Source organism: Cervus elaphus, chromosome 13 (genome assembly GCF_910594005.1).
Source record: "Cervus elaphus chromosome 13, mCerEla1.1, whole genome shotgun sequence".
In the NCBI taxonomy this organism is placed as follows: Eukaryota; Metazoa; Chordata; class Mammalia; order Artiodactyla; family Cervidae; genus Cervus; species Cervus elaphus.
In genome coordinates this window covers 35,490,864-35,504,715 of record NC_057827.1, presented here as the reverse complement: position 1 = coordinate 35,504,715, position 13,852 = coordinate 35,490,864, and the positions used below count along the sequence as shown (strand labels likewise).

At 45.3% G+C, this 13,852-nt stretch overlaps 1 protein-coding gene across 10 annotated transcripts in view; it reads left to right on the top strand.

The window, feature by feature from the left end:
• The window catches only part of PEAK1 (pseudopodium enriched atypical kinase 1), a 308,265-nt gene extending 294,615 nt beyond the window's left edge, over positions 1-13,650 (top strand). For all 10 annotated transcript variants that reach the window (XM_043921880.1, XM_043921873.1, XM_043921874.1 and 7 more), the window contains one exon: positions 6,824-13,650. In XM_043921880.1, coding sequence (XP_043777815.1) covers positions 6,824-7,987 — 1,164 coding nt within the window. In that variant the 3' untranslated portion in view covers positions 7,988-13,650. The remainder of the gene's footprint in view (positions 1-6,823) is intronic.
• Positions 13,651-13,852: the final 202 nt, after the last annotated feature.

Here is a 13,852-nt window from a genome sequence, read left to right as displayed (position 1 = left end):
ACGTAGTTTCCCCCAGCCTCTTTTCTTGTGACAGTGTATTGTCCACGTTGGTGGGTGTGGAACTATCAGCTGACTGGCTCTCCTTTTTGATGTTCTTCTGGCTTTCTTTGGGAGAAGCAGCTTGTGAGAGGGCAAGCAGGCAAAGGTCAGTGTGCCCAGGATGGGCGTCCCCTCCTGCTTGTGCTCCCCACACGAAGCCTTCCCTCTGCACAAACTAGGCATTGCCACTTCCATAGAACCAAGAGTGTGTCCATAAAGAGAACCTACAGCATGTTTTGAGATTCAGCCTTCTCCAGCCTGGTTTTTTGTTCTCCTGCTGCAGTTTCCATGCAGGTGACTTGTGGATCCTGATGTCGCAGCTCCCTCTAGTGTCACTGTGGCTCAGGCTCTCCTAGGGCTTTTCTTCCCATTCAGAAAATGTACTCAATAGAGTCTGCCAAAAATCTGCAGCATTTTAAATAGGTTTTCACATACATAGTAAAAACAAATATGAGATGATTTCTCTCCCATTACAAAAGGGAATCTTACATGAAGACATGGGACCATTCCAGCTCCAGTTTTGTTCCTATTTCAGAATTTTGTGGAGCCAAGGAGTCCTGTGGAAATCATTCTTCTTGGGGAGTGGAAGCTTGGGTAGCTGGCTTCAACTGAAAGCCAGCTACCCTCTGTAAGGAAGGAATGTGAATTCCTTTCAAGAAAGGTAAATGAAAATGGGAGGCCAAGAAGTTACTTTGATCTCTGCTAGAGAAAATACTGAGTTAGAGAAGAAGGGAAAAACAGCAAGCAGCAGAAGACCCCTCTCTGTTTGTTCTGGAAAGAGTGTCTTGTTTTCTGAAATGACTTTTGAACTAGAAATTCATCATCTGAAGCCAAGTCATTCTAAGGCTTTTTTTAAACCAAAGGAGCCAAGTTATTAACATTTGAAAAATGGCTACTTTGTGATGAAGAGAATAATATAACACTCCTACCTAAATTAACATCATCGCAGCCTCCATAATAAAGATTTATGAGATACTCACCATATGAAAAACCCTGTTATGGAAATCTCCATAGGTCTGTGTTTTGGTTGTAACTGTTTTCTTAGTTATGAGCTAATTAAAAGCACTAGTATTTTGTTTTCTTCTGTTATACTCCAGTCTTCTCCCTTTTTCCTCTGCCCTTACAACTAGAGTGACCAGTTATTCTTCAGCCTGTCTCCATATCATAAGATGAAGAGATAAGGAAGTGCCAGCTCCTCAGCTTGGCTCTCTAAGCAGACCATTTTCCTTCAGAGCATCCGAAGTGACTGAACAATTTATCATTTCTTCTTCATAAATCACTTTGAACCTTTATCTCAAGTTGATCTGTGAAGCCAAACATAAATTCCTGTTGTAGTATCCATGTTCTTATCTACTCACAAAACTCTGAGATAGCTTCTAAAATTGTGTGTGGGGGTGTGTATGGACTGTGTATAGATACAGTTAGAATAGAAGTAGCAATTAGAATATCTTCTCTGCTTTTAATGGCAAGCCACGAGGTGAGAAGTTTTTTTCTGTGCAACTTGGCACAGTGAAAACTACAGTTTGGCTAAGCAGTTCTCTTCCTTAGTCTTAGACTGGCCCATCTTAGTGCTGATCTCGACTTGTTGGTCAGGGCTGACCTGGCATGGAGGTGGGAAACCTTAATGGTCCCTGTTTAGGCACCCTCTGCCAAACCTGTCATCAGAGAGCCTCACTGCTGGGGCGTGTAGCTCTCAGACCCCAAAGAAAGATGAAATTTTCTGTCTTGCTCTCTGTTTAAAAAAATGTGAGGATTCTATAATGCATTACTTGTTAACATTTACAAGTTGTCATTGTTTTAGTCACTATGAATGACATTTGTACAGCTTAGTAGTTTACAGGGGTTTCCCAGGTGACTCAGACAGTAAAGAAGCCACCTGCAATGAGGGAGACCTGGGTTTGATACCTGGGTTGGGAAGTTCCCCTGGAGGAGAGCATGGCAGCCCACTCCAGTATGCTTTTCTGGAGAATCCCTGTGGACAGAGGAGCCCGGCGGACTGCAGTCCATGGGGTCGCAGAGTCAGACACGACTGAACGACAGCTCGCAGGACAGCACCGCAGCAGCAGTTCACAATTACGCTCTACATGCTTGATCTCACTTGATTCTCACAACTGCCCTGTGAAGGAGGTTTCGGTATTCTTTATGTTGTCTCCTTTACTTAGAAAGACTGGGACCCAGAGAAATTAAGAGAAATGACCAAGGTTACACAGCTGGTAGCGGGGCTAAATGCTAGGCCTTTCAAGTCCTTGGCAAGTTTCCCTTCTCTAGGGCGACAGGGTTTAACTACAGTCTCATTCAGCCAAACTCAGTGGTGTTTGACTGGCTTTTCAAAGGCTGAGGAGTTGGGACCTTTGAACTTCCATTCTAGTGGGCAGTGTGATATTGGGCAAATTATTAAAACTGGAATGTGTCGTATCCTAGATCTAACTCCCATGCAACTAAATGATGACTAGTATAAGATTTTTAAATACCTAGTGACATATAAACATGAAATATTGCCAACAGTACAGTATAGAAAGAATTCATGTTGTGATTGATGAGCATACAGGATTATATATTATACTGCATGTGCTGAGACTTAGAAAGCTTTCCAAAGATAATGCTTTCTGAAAGATATATATTTGAACTTGAACTCAGCCTGGGGATATCTCTGTTTCAAGACCAGAAGTTTGCATAAAGAAGAAATGCCAAAAACTGATGAAGTTCGTGGTAGAAGACAAAGAAACTTTTTTTCACATCTCTCTCTCATGTGTGCATGTGTGTGTGTTTGTGTGTGTGTGTGTGTATGTCATTGACCACTGTAATAAATATGTATAAATACCATAAAAGAGAGGAACATCCTTCTGATGTTCCTCTCCTTCAGACTCCCTTGCACAGCTCCTTTTTTAAAGCATCTATTTTGATGGAAATCAGAGCCTGCTGCTTCCCAGAACTGAGGATCCATCAGCATCCTCCTAAGAAAATGTACATTTTTCTTCGTAAATAGAGAAGGCTAGAAAAGCTTTTCCAAATTTGCTTTTTCTGTGTCACCACAATAAATGAGCAAATTGTAGACACTGCAGAGCACCTGTTGCTGGGAGGCGTCGGTGTCTATGAGGTACAGCAGCGTGCTCCCGCCAAGGAGGAAAAGTGGCAAGTTTGTTCTTGGTTCCCAGGGTCGTGGAGGAGCTGTCCGGACCAGGCTGTTACAATCTATGAATAGTGTTGGAGACTCAGCCTCCCATTGTCAGCTTCTCATATTGTATCATGAGGATAATCATTTTAGGGATGATTTTTATTTATTTATTGCTTTTCTAACCCTTTAAGACTAGAAATACAATAGTTGTTTTAGGATGTAGAACTCTTGGCTAATGTTTTTGTTCAAAAAACTCTTCCTTGATCCATAACCACTTAATAAGATTCTTTTTGAGAGGCCTTATTGCTTGAATATTGGCCTGTTAAGAGAAAATGTACACGTGTCATTTTGAAGCATGGTTGTCTCAGTATATGCTCAGTAGTGTAACTGCTGGGTCATATGGTAGTTCTATTTTTAGTTTTTTAAAGAACCTTCCTACTGTTCTCCACAGTGACTGCATCAGTTTACATTCCCACCAGTGCAAGAGGGTTCTCTTTTCTTCACATCCTCTCTAGCATTTATTGTTTGTGTATTTTTTTATCTATCCCAATGTTCAGTGTAGATAGCGTTGCAGCACTGTTTACAATAGCCAGGACATGGAAACAACCTAAATGTCCAATGATAGATGAATATCTACAATGGAATATTACTCAGCCATAAAAAGGAACAGAATTGGGTCATTTGTAGAAATGTGGATGGGCCTAGAGTCTGTCATACACAGTGAAGAAATCAGAAAGAAAAAAACAAATATTATATATTAACACGTATATGTGTAATCTAGAAAAATGATATTGTTGTTTAGTCACTAAGTCATGTCCAACTCTTTTGTGACCCCTTTTGCTTTAGCCCGCCAGGCTCCTCTGTCCATGGGATTTCCCAGACAAGAATACTGGAGTAGATTGCCATTTCTTTCTCCAGGGGATCTTCCTGAACCAGGGATGAAACCCACGTCTCCTGAATTACAGGTGGATTCTTTACCACTGAGCCACCTGAGAAATAATAGAAAAATGATATAGATGAAACTATTTTTCAGGGCAGGAATAGAGATACAGATATAGAGAACAGACATGTGGACACAGGCAGGAAAGGGACAGGGGGGACAAATTGGGAGTTAAGATTGACATATAATACACATTCACTCATGTTTGACTCTTTGCAACCCCATGGGCTGTAACCCGCCAGGGTCCTCTGTCCATGGAATTTCCCAGACAAGAATACTGGAGTGGGTAACCATTCCCTTCTCCAGGGGATATTCCCAACCCAGGGATCAAACCTAGGTCTCCTGCATTGCAGGCAGTTTCTTTACTATCTGAGCCATGAGGGAAGTCCAGTAATATACACTACTGTGTGTAAAATAAATAGCTAGTGGGAAGCTGCTATAAAGCACAGGGAGCTCAACTCAGTGCTCTATGATGATCTAGAAGGGTGGGATAGAGGGATTGGGGAGAGGGAGGTCCAGAAGGGAGGGGACATATGTATATAAACAGCTGATTCACCTCATTGTAAGCAAAAATTAATACACCATTGTAAAGCAATTATACTTTAATTTGTTTTTAATGAAATGAACCACCAGTGACTCAAATGGAGGAAAACAGGCAAAGGATATGAAGAAATAGGGAATCTTCCCTCATAGCTCAGTTGGTAAAGAATCTGCCTGCAATGCAGGAGACCCCAGTTCGATTCCTGGGTTGGGAAGATCCACTGATAGGCTACCCACCCCAGTATTCTTGGGCTTCCTTTATGGCTCAGCTAATAAAGAATCCACCTGCAATGCAGGACACCTGGGTTCAATCCCTGGGTTAGGAAGATCCCCAAGGGAAAGGCTACCCAATCCAGTATTCTGGCCTGGAGAATTCCATGAACTATAGTCCATGGGGTCGCAAAGAGTCAGGCACGACTGAGCAACTTTCACTTCACTTCACTTCATAAAGAGATAGTTAATGGTAATGAAAAGGGGGAAATTACAGTGGACCCTTAAAGATGTGAAGAGGTGCTCAATAACTCATTAAAAATAGTATCTCCAAAGATACTTTTCTTCAGTTATCAGATCAGTAGAGATAAAGCTTGTAAACATGATAAGCTGGCAAGGATGGGAAGAGACCAAGCACCCCACCCACCCCCACCCCCACCCCCCTGCACCACTGGCTAATGCGTAAACTGACTCAACTTGATAGAGGCAATTTGGTAACATTTATCAAACATCTAAATACAGATCCCCTTTGACTCAGCACTTCCACTTCTGGAAACTTATCCTACAGGTGTCCTCATACACAAGCAATGTGGGAATGTATGAGGCTTTTCACTGCAACATTGTCTGTAGCTGGAAAGGACCTGAATGTCTGCCAGTAGAGAGGGGTAACTGAACTCTTCTTGTATGTCCATGCACTGGAATGTATGTAGCTATTAAAAAAAACTATTAATAGTATGCTATCTATGGAACAGTTTCAAGACATATTGTTAAGTAATAAAAGCTGGGTATAGATTGTTGTTCAAAAAAAGAGAGAGAGAGAAAATGTAAAACTCAGACTGCTGCCATTGAAATGGTGGTTTTGCTCTGGCTAGATGAGACCAATGATTCTCTCAAACTTTCTTCTTTACCCATGAGTGCCTGAGTTGTGACCATCACAATGACATTCACTGAAAAGTTAGGAAGACCCACAGTTTACCTGGCCAATTCTATGTCAAGTCTCCTGACCAGTGATATAAGGTATTCTGGCCTATGTTATAAGCTATTTATTGAGCTGCTCTGTAAGTCTGGGCTATAAAACTCCACAGAAAGAAAGCATAAATGGAAAATGACTTTTTTGTTTTTCAGTTTTCTAGATGAGGGGCAAGGTAGAGTGGAAGGAGGAAGCTTTGGTGTTGGGCAGACTTAGGTTTGCAAACTAGTGGCCCTGGGTTTGTGTTTTTTGATTTTGTTTTTTAAATTCTTAAGTCTTCAGCCTACTTTGGGCTTCCCAGATGGCTCAGCAGTAAAGAATCTGCCTGCAATGCAGGAGACACAGGTTTGATCCCTGCGTTAGGAAGATCCCCTGGAGAAGGAAATGGCAACCCACTCCAGTATTCTTGCCTAGAGAATTCCATAGACAGAGGAGCCTGGCAGGCTATAGCCCACGGAGTCACAAAGAGTTGGATATGACTGAACGACTGACCATGCACATGCACGGCCTATTCTTTAAGGAGTCAGTGGAAGCACTAGAGGGCTTCCCTGAGGGCTCAGTGCTGAAGAGCCCACCTGCAGTGCAGTAAGCCTCGGGAAAGGCAAGTTTGACCCCTGGGTAGGGAAGATCCCCTGGAGGAGGGCATGGCAACCCACTCCAGTATTCTTTCCTGGAGAATCCCACGAACAGAGGAGCCTGGCGGGCTACAAGCCATAGGGTCACAAAGAGTCAGACACAACTGAAGCGACTTAGCACAGGCGCACACATAAGGACTAGAGATAATACACGTGATGGGTTAAGCATGAAGACACTGTTTCTGTCACTCGACACAGTCACCAAAACCCTTTCTGAAAAACTCAACTCTATTGCTGTATCTCCACTGCAACACTGTTGCTCTCGCTGCTCCAGACTCCTACCAGTCACCTTCTCGTTAACCCCTCTTTACAAATCAGAAGCCTTGTTATGATGGTGTGCATTTTAAATTGTGTTCTTTGCTTTCTTCCTTCAGATCTGTAAGAGCAAAGCTAAGGAATCGCAGCAGTATTACCACAGCTTGGCTATCCGGCAGAGTCTGGCTGTCCATTTTAACATCCAGCAGGACTGCGGTCACTTCCTTGCCGAAGTTCCTAAGCGCCTGCTTCCCTGGGAGGATCCCGACGCCCCCGAAGAGGAGGAGGATGACATGGAAGCAACGGAAGAGGTGAGAGGAGAAGCTGATGGGAAGAGCCCAGACCTGGGCTCCGAAGCAGAGTCGTCGTCCCACAAAGAAAGCCAGGCAGTCGTCAGCAGGAAGCAGAGGAGCCACGTTGTGGTCATCACCAGAGAGGTTCCCTGTCTCACAGTGGCCGACTTTGTGCGCGACTCCCTGGCACAGCATGGGAAAAGCCCGGACGCGTACGAGAGGCAAGTGTGTCTGCTGCTTCTGCAGCTGTGCTCGGGCCTGGAGCACCTCAAACCCTACCACGTCACCCACTGCGATCTGCGTCTGGAGAACCTGCTGCTCGTCCACTACCAGCCCGGGGGGCCCACCCAGGGCCTGGGGCCCACAGAGCCTAGCCCCACCCCGTCCTGTCCCACGAGGCTCATCGTCAGCAACTTCTCCCAGGCCAAGCAGAAGAGCCATTTGGTAGACCCTGAGATCCTCCGGGACCAGTCCCGCCTCGCCCCCGAGATCATCACGGCCACGCAATATAAAAAGTGTGATGAGTTCCAGACAGGCATCCTCATCTACGAGATGCTGCACCTGCCCAACCCTTTTGATGAGAACCCAGAGCTGAAGGAAAAAGAGTACACTCGGGCCGACCTGCCCCGCATCCCACTCCGCTCCCCCTATTCCCGGGGCCTGCAGCAGCTGGCCAGCTGCCTCCTGAATCCCAACCCTTCTGAGCGGATCCTCATTTCAGATGCCAAAGGCATCCTCCAGTGTCTGCTCTGGGGTCCCCGGGAAGATCTCTTCCAGACTTTCACTGCCTCCCCCAGCCCCGCTCACAGGAATACCCTGCTCCAGAACTGGCTGGACATCAAGCGCACACTGCTCATGATCAAGTTTGCCGAGAAGTCCCTGGACCGGGAGGCTGGCATCAGCCTGGAGGACTGGCTTTGTGCTCAGTATCTGGCTTTTGCCACTCCGGACTCTCTCAGCTGTGTCGTGAAAATCCTGCAGCCCCGTTAACATGTCCCGGTCCCTGCTCTTACTTCATGTGTCACCTTCTTCAAGTTGCCCACACATTTCCCCTTCCTGGTACTCATACAGAATTCAAGGAAAGAGGAGAGACAAGCCTTCCATCCCCATCCAAGTCCAGTGAGACGCTGAGTCCATCTTAACATTAGGGAAAGTCAGCCGCACAAATGTGCAGCTGCCATTCATGGGAACACCTTCTGTCCTAACTGTCCCCAAGTGCCGGAAATATGAAGATGCATCCTTGAAGTGACAGCTCCTCTGGTTTGAACTCCATGAGCTGGGTCAAGTTCTTCCAGAACTCTGAGTATCACCTGTCTTTTTAACACCATGTATTTATTCTCACTAGCAATAGACAGATTTAACCAGTACTTACCATCATCTACTAAACTTTCACAACAAACTCTTTTCCTTTAAAGGATCAATAATTGGCTCTCTTACCAGGCAGAACTGCCATACTTAGCATCAGCACAGTTTTGGTTCCTGGAATTACATCCTTTGTTCCAGCAGATGGTAGAAGGACAAGGAGAGAGAATCCATCCTTAGGGTCATGCACCCATTTGGTTTCCATTATCAGTAAGTGTGTGCACTGTATGGAGGACGGCCCTCAGTCTCCCCTCGTGCTGCCACTGCCTGAATCTCCTTCACCTTGGTTCTGTCCCCACTTGCCAGTGAAGTTTGGGTTTATCAGCCCATGACAGAGCTGACCCAAGGTGGTGTCACCAGTGCCCCAGCAGGGCAGAGTGCAGTTCAGATCTTACAAATAGCTAGCAAGACACAAGGAGATGGTGCTCCTGCACGTGCAGTTCTCTAGGGGCCATCAGGGGAACAGAGTTTAAAGGACTGTTCTTTGATTACTGTCAGAGCTGTCAGCGTTGGCAGCCAGGGCTGCCAGTACCCAGATCACAGTTTTCCCCTGAGCCATAATTGGCCAGCCTCCTTCTATCAGCAGCCGGTGTTAACTAGTCTACCAAATGCTGTAGACAACAGCTCTGCATGGAAATGGCTGTCCGTTGAGCCGTAACATCTCCCTCAAGGGCATGGTGTGGCTGGCTATTAGGATGGCCAGAAGGCAGAGGAAGGGGAGAAGGCCACTGATGAGACCGCCGACCTCCTCTTTGCAATGCCCACATTGTCTAGAGAGACTGCCTCCCAGCTGCACGGGCACATTGCTCCCGGTGACTCAGACACAGCACTGAGGGCAGCTCGTAGGGAGTTTGCATTGCTGAGGTGGGTGGCCGAGAGCCGTTCACCCCGCATGGGGTCTGTGCTCCCCTCCTATGGATACATGTGCAATTTTTGTATGTATTTTTTTTAGCTGTATATACAGTGTTTATGTTGCAACTTCACCTGAAGCAATATCCACAGAAACCTTCCCCTTCTTCCCTTGGCACATATTTGCGCTGAGACGAGTGTCCCTTCCACCGTGTGTGTGTGTGTGTGTGTGTGTGTGTGTGTGTGTGTGTGTGTTATTCAAAACTGTGAGTATCTGTTCTGTTTACTTCAACTTTGAAATCCCAAGAGTCACTCAGACAGTGTGAGTGTGTGTACACGTGTATACCCGTGTGTGTGCACATGCCCGCTGGAAGTAGAGGCCAGGCCTCTGGGGGAGCAACCTGTGGCAGGGTTGATAGACACATCCTCTGCCTGGTGGGCAAGACAGCCCTGAGCCCCGCATCAGCCAGTGCAGAGCTTGTTAAAGCCAAGCCTGATTGTGCAGTATTACTTAGATAGCACGTTAGTGGCCTTTTGGTAATTTCTAAACTTTAAACATTATTAACCACCTTTCATGTGATTCACCTGTATCAAAGAGGATCAAGAAAGGAGAAGAATGTATTTTATTGTGCTCTTCTTTGCTTCTTTTTCTTTTTTTTTTTTACGAGAATGGGACCTGTGAGGCCCATCTGGAGGATGCCCCTGTCCTCCCGGCCAGCAGTTCAGGACTTCCAGGGAAGAGAGCTGGTTGGCCCACACAGAGTCTTGTCTCCTCTGGCCAGAGTGCAAGGCTCTGCTCCCTAGGAATGGCCACAGGATGGGCGCGCGCTGCAGGCCAGCCGTCCGCTCGCTCTCGGCGTCCTGCAACCTGGCCTCACTTTGCCTAGCAGGCTTTATTAGGTTGACCTTAGCTAACCCACGTGCACATAAGCCCCGCCCAGTTATACACTGAAGTGGCAGCGCAGAGACCACTGGCCCTGCCAGCCAGCATGCCCCCCGAGCAGCCTGCTCTCCATGGAGACACGTCCTCAACGTCACTCTCACGCTGCCTTGCCCGTGTGAATTTGAATGTTGACTATTTAATGCAGTTTCATATTTAATGAAGAATGTTTCCTGGCCCCTTTGTTTGTTTTATAGGTATCCTTCACCACTACCACCCTCCTTTTTTTCTCCTGTTTCTGTTTTGACTTGGATCCAGTCTTCTTCATTTTAACTCGATAATATTATAAGCACGGACACCCTCCACTACCACTATCTCATAGCACTGGTGAACCGAGCACCTTTTCACATTAGATGCGTTTAGTACTGTTTTCATGGTCGGACTTGTTAAGGGCAAAAGATGAATGCCAGCTGGTTAGGAAGGGACTCGGGCTCCTCCAAGACGGGTGGCTAGATTAATAGTTCTCTGAGTGAGGGCCAAAGAATGTAAGGTGGGGAAGGACGAAGGTGTTACAGGTGAAAACGGAATAGGCAAGATAACCCTATTTCTAGGCAAGAGGTATTGTCAGATGGTCCTCCAAATATTTTTCCAAAATGATGAAATTCAATGTCATACTGACACATATATTTTGCATTTCCATTTTAATTGTAGCAGAAAATTTGAATTCATTCATCAACTGCAAAGAAATCCTGCCCTCAGACACAGACATACATATTTATACATATAATATATATATATATATATGAGTTTTGGATTGTGACTAGTATAGCACTTTAAGTTTTCTCAAGTAACATCAAGTTATTGTCTTCAATACGGATTGGATTTTTTCTCTTCTTTTGAAGTCTGTACTATAGATTCTTCCATGTATATTAAGAATTTGAACAATTAAGCCGCTATTGGAACTTTTCCTTAAGCCACATGAACAAGAATAATCTCTCGTACACTTTTAGGTACTAGAGAAACAGGACAATGGCTGGAGTAGCCAAGACCAAGACTGAATGTACAGCAGAGTGCCTTGTTAGCGTGCTAACCTCGTCTGGGAGGAAAGGAATTAGATGTTCCACGGGAAGGTGGGGGGCTGTGAAAGGGCTCCCTTGTTCGCCTGTGGAGAGCCCTTGGTGCACTAGCATGATGTCAAGAAGCTACTTCATCAAGAATAACAGCAAGATGGTGGAAAGAGCAGTTGCAACCCATGGCATCAACAACAAAAGAATGGTGAAGGATGTCCCCGAACCCATAGGCTAAGTCAGAATTGGAAGCCAGGATATGGCAGTGGGTTTTAAGTTTTGCCCTCAGAAGATAAACTGGGTGAGATATACAGGGGAGCAGAGCACTCACATTCCCTAATCTGCTGACGCTGAGGGGCCAAAAGTAAGATCTGTTGGTTAGAATTTTAAGAGTCTGAGTAGCCTTTCACTGTCATTGGGGGCCAGTTGTGCTTCCAAACTCAGTCCAAGTTTGTGAACTTAGAAAACTCTAAACCAAGAGATCTGAGCCTCTGGAAATATTAATGATAATCCTGGAAATTAGACTACCTAAAATTGTATTTTGAAGTCTCTAGCATTATAAAATATCCATGCAAGATCTTTGGGGCCTACTAAACAGTAGGGCATAGAAGGATTGCACTCCACTTCGCACATTTGAATTAAGAATACTTTGGTGCTAGGAAATTACCTTAGTTTTGCTGATAGAAGTTTTCCCTAGATGTTACCAGCAATGATCTGAAAAAAAATGGGTTCCAAAAATTGGGATGGGCTCAGGATACTGCACTGTATTCTAAATGATTCTAGATGTATAAATAAAGTATGAACATACTTGGGATGGGCAGGAGCAACTTGACTTCCTGGGCTAATTCTGACATGTTTTTTATTCCCCTTACTAGTTGACAAGGAGTAAAAATTCTGGTTCAGCGTAATGAGTGAACAGGATGGCTGCCCATGGTAGCAGGTGGTTTTACCTCATTGAAGCCCATATTCTCAAAGGCCCGAAGTGCTGTCAGGGCCACTGTTGCTCAAGTGTGCACCGCAGCCCGTGCTGCCAGTCGCTCCAAACGCGGGGATTCCATGGACCAGCAACGACGCCATTAGGGAGGCCCCGAGTGTGCCATGCGAGATTCCAGATGGAGACTATACCAAAGAAACCAAGCCTCTCTGTCCTGATGTTTTTTAGGTGATGAGGCGGAGTTATGACAGATGCCATGGGAAGAGAATTCACATGCATTCCACATCCAGGTATTCCGCTGATCAAGTAAACCATCCTCAAAAAAGCACCTATTTTTTAAAAAACAAGTCCATTTTGTGTATGGGGTCGGGGCGAGTGGGGGGGGGAGATGATGCTAACGAAAACCTTGGGCAGATTATAAATTCCCCAGCATTTCAGGAGAAGGAACTATCCCCTCCCATTTACATGATTGTGACAATCACCCAAACTTCAGCTTGGGAACATCATATCCCTGTAATACTAAAAGCTGAGGATTTTTTTTTTTCTTTTTTTAAGAGATGTGGTAGTTTCAATAGGTTTGTTTAAAAAAAACTCTTGGGAATTTTCTTTTTAAAAATGTAGTATTTTTTTATAAACCGAGGTGTTCACCACTCATCATCACCACCATTTAATATTTATAAGTGCCCAGAAAGTACAAGGTGCTATACAGCTGTTAAACACCCTCTCTCCACAGCTGTTTGAAATTAGAGTAGGTTTTTGCGTCAGCCACTGCAGAAGCTTTTCCCCTTTTACCCGGGCGGGCTGCAGGGGCTTGCATCCGGGACATCCCGTCAGGTGTTTCCCATGCCGGAGAGCCTCCGCGTTTATTCCAGCTTCTCACTTTTCCCCACCCATTTGCCTCCACTTTTATTTTTCAAATCAAGAAAGTTTCAGGGAATCAAAAGAGGTCGGACATTTTTTAACCTAGCAGAAGTACAGAGTCATATATTTTGCTACAAATATTATATTATGGAAAATCCACTTTGCCCGTGTAGTGTGTGGAAAGTGTGTGTGTGTCCGCGCTCCCGATAACTTGAATGTTGAACCAGCCCTATGGCTTCAGGGTAGCATTTTTGAAAGATAAACCACACTGCTTCAGGAAACTTGCTCCAAATAACTACTTGGTTATCCCCTCCCTTAGCAGTTTTAAAGGGTGTTACATGCGAACACACCGGGATGGGATTTTTTTCTGTTGACATGCCGGGCATTTTGGTATGAAATGAGGGCAGAAGCAAGATGTTGTCCTTCTCAGTGATTTGAATCATGGCAGTCCTCATTCCGCTCTCTCTTTCATTCCCCACTGGTTCTGCCCATGCTCGCTTTTTGAAAATCTTGTTTCTTTTGTTCTTTCCTGGAGCATCACCTCTCTACTTAACACATTGTAGAGTTGTAGAAACCTACCAACGAAAGGTCCCCTCTGTCACCAGGCGGCGCCGCCCTTTGGTTTGCTGTGGTACTTTGCTGTGTTCTCTGTGGCATCATGTTACTGTGTAAATAAATTCATTTTCATACCCAGTAAAAACAGACAAGCTCTTGTCCTTTCAGCTTCTCTCCACACTGACGTGCCGCGGACATGGTTACATCTTAGCTGCTGGAAGGTATGCCTTCTCAGATGCTCCTGCCTGCTGACCAGGACTTGTTTTCAATTCATTGCCTCCCTGAACTGAGAAACCCAGGCATGGAAGGGCAAGTGAAGGCCTTCAGCTTTCTCCCAGAACTCAGAG